This window comes from Arachis hypogaea, chromosome 6 (genome assembly GCF_003086295.3).
Source record: "Arachis hypogaea cultivar Tifrunner chromosome 6, arahy.Tifrunner.gnm2.J5K5, whole genome shotgun sequence".
NCBI classification, from domain to species: domain Eukaryota; kingdom Viridiplantae; phylum Streptophyta; class Magnoliopsida; order Fabales; family Fabaceae; genus Arachis; species Arachis hypogaea.
Window position 1 is genome coordinate 20,365,578 of NC_092041.1, and position 12,273 is coordinate 20,377,850.

The 12,273-nt window shown below is 38.4% G+C and overlaps 1 protein-coding gene across 1 annotated transcript; it reads right to left on the reverse strand.

Annotated features, from left to right (window-relative positions):
• Positions 1 to 9,291: 9,291 nt before the first annotated feature.
• Positions 9,292 to 11,286, reverse strand: LOC112696430 (cell division control protein 2 homolog D). The gene is made up of 8 exons (XM_025749196.3): positions 10,938 to 11,286; positions 10,708 to 10,849; positions 10,545 to 10,606; positions 10,329 to 10,440; positions 10,142 to 10,235; positions 9,978 to 10,047; positions 9,746 to 9,884; positions 9,292 to 9,669 (listed from the first exon to the last, which is right to left on the reverse strand). The coding sequence occupies exons 1-8, from the start codon at positions 11,189 to 11,191 to the stop codon at positions 9,577 to 9,579; spliced, it is 966 nt and encodes a 321-aa protein (XP_025604981.1). The 5' UTR covers positions 11,192 to 11,286; the 3' UTR covers positions 9,292 to 9,576.
• Positions 11,287 to 12,273: the final 987 nt, after the last annotated feature.

Sequence of the window (12,273 nt, forward strand, 5' to 3'; positions counted from 1 at the left end):
AATCCTCTCGGGAAAATGGTCCTATGCGCTGTCACTGCACGGCTAATCGTCTGGAGGCATCACCCTTGGTTGATAGCTACATCCCATCCTCTCAGTGAAAATGGTCCAAATGCTCTGTCACAGCACGGCTAATCATCTGTCGGTTCTCAATCAGGTTGGAGTAGAATCCATTGATTCTTTTGCGTTTGTCACTAACGCCCAGCCTTCAGGAGTTTGAAGCTTATCACAGTCATTCAATACCGGAATCCTACTCGGAATACCACAGACAAGGTTAGACTTTCCGGATTCCCAGGATCCTACTCGGAATACCACAGACAAGGTTAGACCTTCCGAATCCCCATGAATGCCGCCATCTATCTAGCTTATACCATGAAGATTCTGTTGGAGAATCTAAGAGATATGCGTCCGGCCTAGAGTAGAACGGAAGTGGTTGTCAGTCACGCGCGTTCATAGGTGAGAATGATGATGAGTGTCACGGATCATCACATTCATCAAGGTGAAGTGCAACGTATATCTTGGATTAAGAATAAAATTGATTTGGATAGAAAATAATAGTAATTGCATTGAAACTTGAGGTACAGCAGAGCTCCACACCCTTAATCTATGGTGTGTAGAAACTCCACCGTTGAAAATACATAAGTGAGAGAGGTTCAGGCATGGCCGAATGGCCAGCCCCCAAAACGTGGTCACTGGATCAAAATACAATCCAGGGATCAAAACCAAGATGATAATATGATAGTAAAGAGTTCTATTTATAATAAACTAGCTACTAGGGTTTACAGAAGTAAGTAATTGATGCATAAATCCACTTGGTGTATGTTTGGGCTGAGCTTGGTCTATCCACGAGTTGAGGCTTTTCTTGGAGTTGAACTCCAAGTTATAACGTGTTTTGGGCGTTCAACTCCGGATCATGACGTGTTTCTGGCGTTTAACTCCAGACAGCAGCATGTACTTGGCGTTCAACGCCAAGTTACGTCATAAATTTCCAAATAAAGTATGGACTATTATATATTGCTGGAAAGCTCTGGATGTCTACTTTCCAACGCCATTGAGAGCGCGCCTTTTGGAGTTCTGTAGCTCCAGAAAATCCATTTTGAGTGCAGGGAGGTCAGATTCCAACAGCATCAGCAGTCCTTTTGTCAGCCCTTTTCAGAGTTTTGCTCAAGTCCCTCAATTTCAGCCAGAAATTACCTGAAATCACAGAAAAACACACAAACTCATAGTGAAGTCCAGAAATGTGAATTTAACATAAAAACTAATGAAAACATCCCTAAAAGTAGCTTGAACTTACTAAAAACTACCTAAAAATAATGCCAAAAAGCGTATAAATTATCCGCTCATCAATGTCCCGGCCAAACCTGTGAAAGGTTAGGTCATTGTAGATTTTCTTGTAGATAATTCGAAAGATCTGAATGACCAGAGGGCAAATGTAATCGACATTGAAATCGATTATTGAAAGTTATATTTTGATGGATCGAAGCATAAAGATGGTGCAGGGGTTGAAATTCTTATTATCTCACAAGAGGGGATTCCATCAGAATTCTTATTTGAATTAAAATTTTCTTGCTCGAATAATGTAGTAGAGTACGAAGCTTTGATTTTGGGTCTGGAAATATTAATTAGTAATGAGGCTTTGGAAGTTTAAATACCGAGGGATTCTCAATTGGTTTTAAAGCAGTTATCGAAAGAGTTTAAATGCAATAATGAGAAATTACAAAAGTATTTAACAACTGCTTGGGAGTTATTAACCTCCTTTCGAAAAGTTTCTTTGGTTCACATCCCAAGGATTCATAATGAAATTGCTAATGAATTAGCCCAAATTGCTTTGAGATATAGAATCAGTCTAGAAACTCTTAAAAAATTGGCTAGTATCCATCAAATATTAGTGCATGCGAATGAAAGAGAGGCTTTGTGCATAGATGAATGGGAAGATACTGATTGGAGAAAGCCTATTGCTGAGTATTTAAAGAATTCCAATATCTCAGTCGATAGAAAGATAAAATTGTAAGCAATAAATTTTGTCTTAAGGCTGATGAATTGTATAAGAAAGGAATCGATGAAAGTTTGTTGAGATATTTAGGCCAAGATGATCAAAATATTGCTTTGGGCAAAGTCCATAAGGGTATATGTGGGGCCCATCAGGCTGGGAAGAAGATGAAATGTGTGTTATATCGCAATCATGTGTATTGACTAACTATGATCGAAGATTGTATTGAATATGCAAAGGCATGTCAGGAGTGTCAAAAACATGGTTTGATACAATAGATCCCAGCATCTGAGTTGCATTTGATCATAAAACCATGGCCATTTAGAGGTCAGACTTTGGATCTAATTGGGTTAATTCACCCTCCTTCATCGAAACAGCATAAATTTATCTTGGTAGCAATCGATTACTTTACAAAGTGGGTTGAAGCAATTCCCCTAATAGAAGTTGGTCAAAATGAAATAATAGACTTCATTAAGGAACATATTATCCATCGACTTGGAATTTCTCAAATATTGAGTACTGATCAAGGGACTATGTTTACTGGTCAGCGAATTAGAAATTTTGCAGCCTCGAAGAATATCAATATGGTTACCTCAACTTCTTATTATGCATAGGCTAATGGGCAAGTGGAGGCAGCAAATAAAATCTTGATAAGTCTGATCAAGAAGCATATCGAAAATAGACACCGAATGTGACATGAAACTTTAAGCCAAGTATTATGGGCTTATCGAAATTCACCAAGGGGGTTAACAAGTACTTCACCCTATAAATTGGTTTATAGCCATGATGCAGTGCTACCACTAGAAATTAATTTGAATACTTTGAGAGTATCGAAACAAAATGATTTGCCAGTCGATGATTACTGGAATGCAATGTTTGATGAGTTAAATGAGTTATATTCAGAGCGAATCCTGGCACTTGGAGAGTATGATTTGACAAAAAGAAAGTGTTGCTCGAAGTTATAATTGTCGAATAAGAGAAAAGTATTTCAGTATAGTAAGTTGGTTTTAAAAGTTATTTTACCAATGGAAATGAAATTGAAATTTCTTGGCAAATGGTTCCATACTTGGGAAGGTCCTTTCCAAGTGATAGGATTGTATTCGGAAAATGCATATCGGATTAAAGATATCGAATCAGGAAATATAATTGACTCGATTAATGGAAAATACTTAAAGCAATATTTTTGTTTGCCAAATTGAATTCAAGGTGCATAAGTCTGAAAGAGAGTAAAATTATTACAAATACTAAAATCTAAGAGGTATAAGGCGCTAGGAGTTTTGCCAAGTCTGAGCGTAGCTTTGCCCTTTGGTTATCCAGAGCTGAAAGTGCCTCAGCATGCTTGAACTTTTCGTATTGGACTTTGTCAAGTTGTTTCCCATATTCTTCTTACTTGGTCTCAATAGAAACAATTTCTTGGATTATTTGTTGTTGTTCTTGCTGGGCAGAAGTCAGAGGTATGGCTATATCAGTGCGTCTCTGGCGTATTTTGGCAAGCTTTTCATTGATCTGAGCCAATTTTGTTTCAAGTTTTATTTCTTCCTTGTCATAAAAAGCTTGAATAGAAATAGCCTGTGAAATTTTCAGATTGAATTCTTCACGGAAAGTTTTTTTCGGTTGAAGGGCCGCAGCACAACCTTCTACTTCAATTTTGATCTTAGCTTCCTCGTTCTCGATCTTTTGGAGTTTATTTTGGAAAGCTACGCTGTGCTTGGTAAGCTGTTTGAATTGTTGGACTATGGCAGAATACGGAGTAGGAGCTAGGAGTTCAAAGGCAAAATTCAAAAGATCAGATAAAAGCTGGTTGAGAATTGTATCATTGATCCATGCAGCAGGTGGATGATCCAAGAGTTTAAGAAGTGACCGGAGTTATTCTTGAGTATCAACATTCAACTCGACTGAAGGACTAAATGTAGAAGGTTTGTGAAGTATTGGGGTAGGTACAGGCACTTCGTCCTCTTGAATGACTTGATTTAAAATGGAGATTAGGTTAGCCAATGTAGCACTTGTAGGCTCAGCAGAAACACCCAGATTGCCAGATCCTTGACCAGGAAAAGTTTGAAATTCAGCTTGTTGAGGGGGACTGGAGAGTCCTTGGGGAGTTTCTAAGACTCTGGATCGAGACAAATCTGAATTGGTAGTATCAGTAACTTGAGAAACAGAGTCGGAGTCTAGGGCCAATTGGTTTTCAGCAGAAAGTGCAGCCTGGTTGTTTGGTGAGATTGGACCAAGGATTTGAGTCTGTGTTGGAGAATGCTGTGAAGGGTCTTTTGTCAAATAAACCACCTGTGTTCCAGGGGGAGGTGGAAAGGCAACTTGTAGTGGCTGAACGGACCCTGTAACTTGGATTGAATCATGAGATGTAGAGCGTCCCTGGTCGTGTTGTTGTTGTGGAAGTGGTTGATTAGGTGCCAAAGGAGATGTGATTGAGTGAGCAGCAGTAGTGGACTGATATGAAAGGTACACAGTTATAAGTTAAGATTTATTCTAACTCAAATGAAATATATGTAGAAATGATAATGTTACCAAAATGAGTCTTGGCTTTCAAATTAATCGAGGACCAGGATCTCAATCAGCTGTATCCTCTGATTGAGAGAAAGCAGCAAGGATGTTCCGGATGGTTTACTCACTTCCATCAGAGCTCTCACTTGATGGTTGCAAAATTGATGGAAAAATCAAAATTGAGTGCTGTTAAGTAAATGTGATTTTCAGAATATTTCAATTTCGAGTGCATGGGTATATGTAGAAATAGTTACCCTTCTGGAAGTCCTGGTGGGAGTCCTTTGACTCTTGTGTTGTGGTTGTCGTAAGGAGGCTGTGGTGTCAGCTTTTCTTTTTTGAGATTTCTTGGGAGAACCTTCAGCAGCAGGGGCTGTCCGAATGGCAGATTGCTGGATTTCCTCTAAAGTACGACTCTACCTAGAGTAGTAAGCAGTCCACCATTCAAAGCAAGACTTGGTGATATATGAGCTGCGATCATAAACGAGGAAATTGAAATACTCCCTTTGTTGTTGATTTTTTATGAGGCAGAAATCAAGTTCACTTTGAGAAGTCAAAGTGATTTGGCAAAATGGATTGTTGTTTCGAGGAAGAGGGGTTGGAATGGCCTGTGAGAAACGCAGTTGCCTGCTGTGAAGTGAGGGGCGTACAGGGTTACTTTGAACCTCTCCTTTTTGTGTTGGGGCAGCTCTGTAGGGATTACTTGAACAGCCAGCAAATTCGCCTAATTTTGATTAGCCAGTTCATTTTCCTCGGTGTCATTTGGAAAGAGTAAACGATCAAGTCATGCAGGAGCACAATTTTGACGCATAAAATGGGTGAAATTGAGGTTTTAATTGTAAAAATCTTTACAAGATTGAAAAAGAGAAAAAATAGCCCAAAATCGGTCTTCGTCCGATTATGTATCTGGGAAATTTGGCTTATAATCAGCCAATCGGAAGCCTTCAATGTGCTATTTTTCAGTAGCATCACCTCCAGGCTTTGTCATATACTTTTCAAAAATAGCATTAACCCATAGTTGGAGAAGCCAAAGAGGGCCACATGTACTGATCAGACAATCGTCTCGGAGACAATGTACAAATTGACCAAGCTCTTCAAAAATATGCCCTAGAAGAAGCTTGGCCAAATTAAGAGTATTTTCTTCATGAAGCAAAGCAGCTAAGGGAAGGAAAAACTTCAATATCTGAACACTTCGGGAACAGAAAACGACTGCATTTAGCCAATAGAACAGAAAGGCTTCGTGCTCGTCATATGTAACAGCAGTGCCTTCTGCACCCATGTTATGACCAATGAAATCACTATAGGAATTGGTGGAGATAATATTGTATTGGTGCTTGGGTTGCATGTCAAAAGTACAGTCTGAAGGATTTATTGGAAGCCATGTAATAGCGGCTACATCCAAGAGAGATATACCAATCATTCCACAAGAGAGGTGAAAATTATTGGTTGTCCTGTTCCAAAAATAGGTTACAGCTCCAATCATCCAAGGGAGCGTTGAAGGTGAGAAGTGGGAAAGCCTTAGGAGTTCTTGAATCCCCAGAGCCCCCAACCAGCACTCTTTGAAGGAGCAAGGCGCTGGTGCCAGGCCGTGAAGTCGGTTCCTCGGGGATTAATATTTGGATTATTCCTAAAAGGTTTCTGATTAATGAAGAAGGAGATATCGAGGGCTTGATTGATCAACAAATCTTTCCCTTGAGCACTAGGGAAGAAAGGTAATTTCTTGTTCGCCCTATCCAAGGATTCGATAGGCCCAAGGAAACAATGGGTATCTCCGCCTACCATGAAAGGGATCAGGATTCTGGTATCATTAATTTGAAGCTGTGGGTCATTAATGACTTCATCATTGACTTGGTTCAATACATGAAGGGCTGGTGGAGCTGGTGGTACTACCACATGACCTTTACCCTTGTCTTAAGTAGTAGCATGAGATGAAGAAGCATCCATTGCAGAGTAGAGAAGAAGGGATTCTGAAGGATAATGTTTGTGCAGAAAATATTGATGCAAGAAAAGTTTAGGAATCAAGGGTTCGAGAAAAATCAAACAAAGGCGAAAGTGTCGAATTTAAAGGGAGTGTCACTGTAGCCGTTATTGCAAAAGGAATTCAAAGAGAAAAGAGGAAAGTTTGCGAAGAAGGCGAAGTGGTGGAGAGAGAAAGCGCAAGTCACGAAAAACGTGTCAAACAGGTCAGTATTAATGGGAAGTTAAATGGTAATTATTGCGGACTCAAAATTGAAGTTTGAATTTGAATTAAGTGTTTCATCTTCTAAAAAGTGATTTCGAAGTCAAGCACATCAATCCAAGGGGGCAATTTGTTAGTCAAAAAATATTATTCGACTAAGATCTGGTCGAAAAGGAATTCAAATTACAAAACCGAATGGTTGTTCGAAATAGCGAATCGAACGGTTACTCAAGTGAAGAAGTTAAGGGCTTTCACCACGTGAGGAATTAATGGGTAACGTTTCATTGGCAAAAGAGTGGGAACGGTTACCAGAGAGTGCGCATTCAAGACAGCATTGCATGATTAATAATCGGTTACAAAAGTAGTTTATAAATAGTAGAAAGTTTTAGGGAATAAGGGTTGGAAGTTTGCTTCAGAAATTACTCACGCACTCTCACATCCCAGAGACTTTCGGAGTTTGCCTCGAGTCAATTATCTATAGGGTTCCTTCCACAAGTCTATATTTTTCATTTACATTTTCTGTAAACTTTATCTTTCAGCAAAATTTATCTTTCAATCATTCTTTAATTTCCATGTCCAATTTATATTTTAGTACCTTTAAGTTTCATGTCAAATCCGTTTGACCCAGTCGAAGATAATTTACTGCTTTCTTTAAATTTCGATGCAATCTTTCTGATTTCAGTTAATTTACTTTTCGAAAACTTCATTTTTTCTCATTTCTTTTGTTCTTTACAAATTTCGATTTATATTTCATTTTGATACCCGTCTAATCGAAGATGTTTTGATGTACTTATAGAAAAATGGTACCTGCAAAAGAGGAGTTGGTTTTGCTCCTAGACCATTTAAATCAAACCACCATCGATTTACTAAAAATCGACAAAACAGGCTCAACATAGCATGCACGTAGTTGGAGAAGGGAAATCGCACCCTTAAAACTGTGAATATGGGTTTATACACCTACATCCAGTTGGTGACGTGAGGGCCCCTAAGTTGAGATAACAAACCCGCTCCTGGTGGGACAAATCCTAGCGATCTTTCACTCGGAGATGGCCTGGTTTCCCTGAGCTCCTAAAGATCAGCTTTCCTGAGGCGCCAAGGAGTGCCCAGGACATTCACAGTATATCATTGGTACCGGGCCAGAGACCTCGCAATTAGGAAACACTAAGCCCCAGGGATGCAGTTTTGGCCTACATCTTGTCATACCTACAACAAGGGGTACCACCACTATTAGTATTGCTCTCACAACAGTAAAAGCTAACGCTAGAAGTGGGCTAACAATACTAGAAGTTGAAATCATGCATACAAATGTAGTGCCACTCTCTTCCCCCCTACACCTCCTACTAATCTAACAACATTAGGCACAGCAAAATCTAGAAGGCATGCCAACAAAACTAAAAGCAAAGAAAAATGCAGAAATAAAATAAGAAATGGAAAAGAAAGCGTACTAGAAATAAAATGCAGCAATAACAAATATAGGTGATGACGAAAACCACTACTAAATGGCAAAGCAAGTGGATGATTAGAGAGGCAAGCGAAGGGATGAAAATGAGAGAGGAAGTTGCAAAAAGAACGAAGAAGAAGAGCAAAAATAACCGTTCAAAAATTAAAAGAAACTAGGTGGGGACAAAAGAGATTTTTTCTATTGGAATTTAAAACCCACTATTTCCTCGACAGTTACAATGCCTCGGACAATGCAAACGTCAGATCAGTTTAGAATCTAAATACCCAATGACAGTATAGATTTGAGAATGATGGCAATCAATACGAAAATATGAGACCTCGCAAATTAGTTATCCCGTGTTTGGGGGCACTGTTTTGGATCATGACTCAGGGCCTTTTACCATGACTTACTAAACCGGCCCAACGCTAAGGTCCCATAGTGGAGAAAGCCTTTCGGACCTGAGAAGGGCAAGATTTGGTCTGATATCCTTTTTTATTATGGAGTAAAGTATCATTTTTGTCCCCAACATTTGGGGTAAGTCCTATGAAGGACAATTTATTTAGAATGAAAGTAATAATTAAGTGTAATTTATTTAAATGTGATTAAAAAATAATTGAGTATTATGTACAGTAAAAAAATTGATATTATTAAAGGATAAAACTAAACATTTCAAAATTATCTCAATTTTGTCCCGCCGTTAATTCTGTGATTCTTAATGGCATGACAACATTGAGTCAATTTCGCAACGTTAGAGTCTTATTGACGATTAAAACGTTAGAAACAACTTTAAAGGGATAAAAACGAAACTGTACTCTTGATTATGTAATCAACCTCCTTTACACTTTGAAGGGATCCCCCACAAGTTCTCAGGACCACTAGCATGAGACTCCTCTAAAGATATTTCACCTCACTTCTTTGAACACTTCTCTCACACACTTCGTTCAAACTAACAAATAATATGATATTATTATCTTTTCGTAATTAAAAAATACTAAAAACAAAAATATGATACACCCTGTAACTGTAAGTACATGTATGCGCATTAATAATTTTTAGTGTTCAACAACGAATAGGCAAATAGATTATTATGTCTGTGATTATTAGCGTAGCTCTAACGAACGCATCCCACACAGTATTAATGATTAAATGGAGGCTATATTTTTGTTTGTCAAAAGTAGCCAACGACGATAATCATAAAGTATGTCCGAATTTAATCCTTGAAAAATAAAAATTACAAACATTCATAATTCTCGAATTTGAAAAAAAAAGGCAAAAAAGCAAATCGTCCTAAAACAGAATATTATATGCGCTCGAGGGAAGCAAAGCACGGTAACGATGAATTCTCACATCCAAAGAGTTGCGTTTGTTCATCGAATATAACAACAGAGCAAAAGCACCCGAAACTGTTTTTTATCATGCGCTCGAGGGAAGCAAAGTACTCGCTACATCCAAAAGAGTCGATGACGTTATTTCCTAGAGATTGGTCTTATCCAGGTCCTGGAAGTAAGGGTGTTCCATAGCTTTCTTTGCAGAAATCCGCTTGGAAGGCTCGTATTGCAGCATTTGCTGAAAATGCCCAGAGAAATTATGAACAATAAAGTCATGTCAACAATAGAATTGATCAGGGCAAGGTATTTCTTACAGATAGTAGATCGACTCCTTGATCATCCAAGGTTGGAACAGCCATGTACAGCTCTTGAGGGGTCCACTGAGGGTACTCATGCCAGTTCATTAGTTTACTAACGCCTGGCCACACCTCTTCATTAGGGGTACCCAATAGCCTGGAGAAAGAACACCAAGTTACCCACTTATTGATATACAAAGTGCATATTGAATCAACGAAGCATATGAGATATTCTTGCTAAATGAATCACCTGAATATGTGGAGGAGTTGTTGCAGTTCCGAATCACCAGGGAAAAGGGCTTGCTTAGCGACAAGTTCAGCTACATCGAAGGAGATGAGATAAAACATGAATTTAGATGTACTAGCCAACATGAACAAGGCAATAGAACTTGGTTGAAGAAACAAGGTCCTTACCAAATATGCAGCCAACGGACCACATATCCACCGCCATTGAGTAATGGGTAGCACCCAGAAGGACTTCGGGAGCTCTATACCACAAGGTTAGTATCTGAAAATAGAGAAATGACACACAAGTAATGCCGATGCTAGAAAGGAGAGAAAAAAGAACGCGAATTAACACAAAATCTATCTATGGTCTAACCTCGTGGGTGTATTTCTTAATTGGCACAGTAAAAGCACGAGCGAGTCCAAGATCAGCTATTTTGAGCATCATTGTTGTTCGGTCCATCAAGAGATTGTGAGGCTTCAAGTCCCTTGATAAAAATAAAGATCCAATTTTGAGGAGATAAGTAAAGTGCGTGAGTAACTATGAAACTATGACTACATGTGATGTGAGAGAAAGCGATGGAATGAATACCTGTGCAAGATTCCATGTCCGTGGCAGAAAGCAACGCCCTTACAGAGTTGGTACATCAAGCTCTAGAACAAAAAAATGCAAAGCAGAGTGTCAATTTAAACAAACCCTAAGAACAAGGAACCTTTCCTAATCTTGATTTGAAAATCGAAGGAGAGAGAATTACTTTGACGGTTTTGGGTGGGATGAATTGACCAGTCTGACGGAAAGAGCGAATGAATTTCTTGAGATCGGTGTCCATGTACTCGAATACCAGGTAGAGCACGGTCTTGCCTTCCTTGTTCTGACCTTGTTTGACATCCATTAACCTGTGTGATACAGGGGGAAGGGAAATGGGATGAAATTTAAAACCCTAATCTAATCTTGTTCAAATCGAAAGGAATGTGAACGGTATACCTGACAACATGGGGATCGCGGGAGAGCATGCGTAGGATGGAGACCTCGCGGAGAGTGGTGGGAGGGACGCCCTCTTCGTCCTCGTGGAGACGAGTCTTCTTGAGGGCCACGATCTTGCCGGTGGCCTTGTCCCTCGCTCTGTACACCTTCCCGTACGTCCCTTCTCCAACCTTCTCCAGTTTCTCGAACGCCTCCTTCGCCGACAACACTACTGTTGCCCCTCCTCCGCCTCCTGCTCCTGTCATTTTCTCCATTACCTCTGTCTCTCTCTCTCTTCGCTCGGGGAATGGTGATGGTGATTGTATTCAAATCTCAATCCAGTTTGTTAATATTAATATATAACCCGTGCAACCTTCAATTTCAATTTCAAATGAGATTGTTATTGATTGAGTCGTTGCCCAACGGATACTTTTCTTTTGAAATTCAAACTCCGCTCCTCTTTCCTTATCTCACTAGTCAGTAGTCAACTATTGAAGCAATTAGTTAATTTAATTTATTTTTTTCTTTGGACGGTGCCAGGCCTACAAGGCCCAAAGCACAACAAACATACGAATCACCCATGACCCACCCGACCCGGAGATCATTTCCATCAGTTCCCTTGCGCGCCGTTCCTCCTTAGCTGCCCAAATTAATTTAGTTCAACTTGCCAAAGCAAAAATACAATACTTTAAAAAAAAATTATTTTAATATTTAGTTTCTATAAGAAACATTGAAAAATTTTTTTACAGTAATCTCAATCTTCTTTTAAATTTAGATTGTTTTAAGAATTTTGACAACTTTTAAATTTTAATATAAATGAAACTAGAGACGGATCCAAGAATTTAGTAAAAGAAAAATAAAAAATTAAAATATTGTATAATAAAATATAATATTATATATTTAGTAATATATACAATTATGATTAATATTTTTTAATAAATATTTGTCGTATAAAAATATTATCTTAGTTCTTACAACTTTTTTTTTTGTTTTGGATTCAATAAAATATAAAAGTTAACTATTTTTTTAATTAGTTTATATTTTTCTGTGAGCGAGTCCAAAAACCTTTATTGGATAAAGCGGAATTCAACCCATATTGGTTAATATATAATAACTGTATATACTTAAAATTGTTATTATTTTATTCAAAAAGGCTAAGGGAGAAGACGTATGCTCATTTTGGATCCGTCTCTGGTACTGAAAACTGTGAATAGAATTTATATCTTTAAATCTTATCTATTGTCTTTATTTATGAAATTATCTTGACCAAAATAAAAAGGAAAAAAACCAGAGACGAAACATCTATAAAAACTATCGTAAAATTATAAATAGGGAAACTTCAAAACTCCTTCATTGT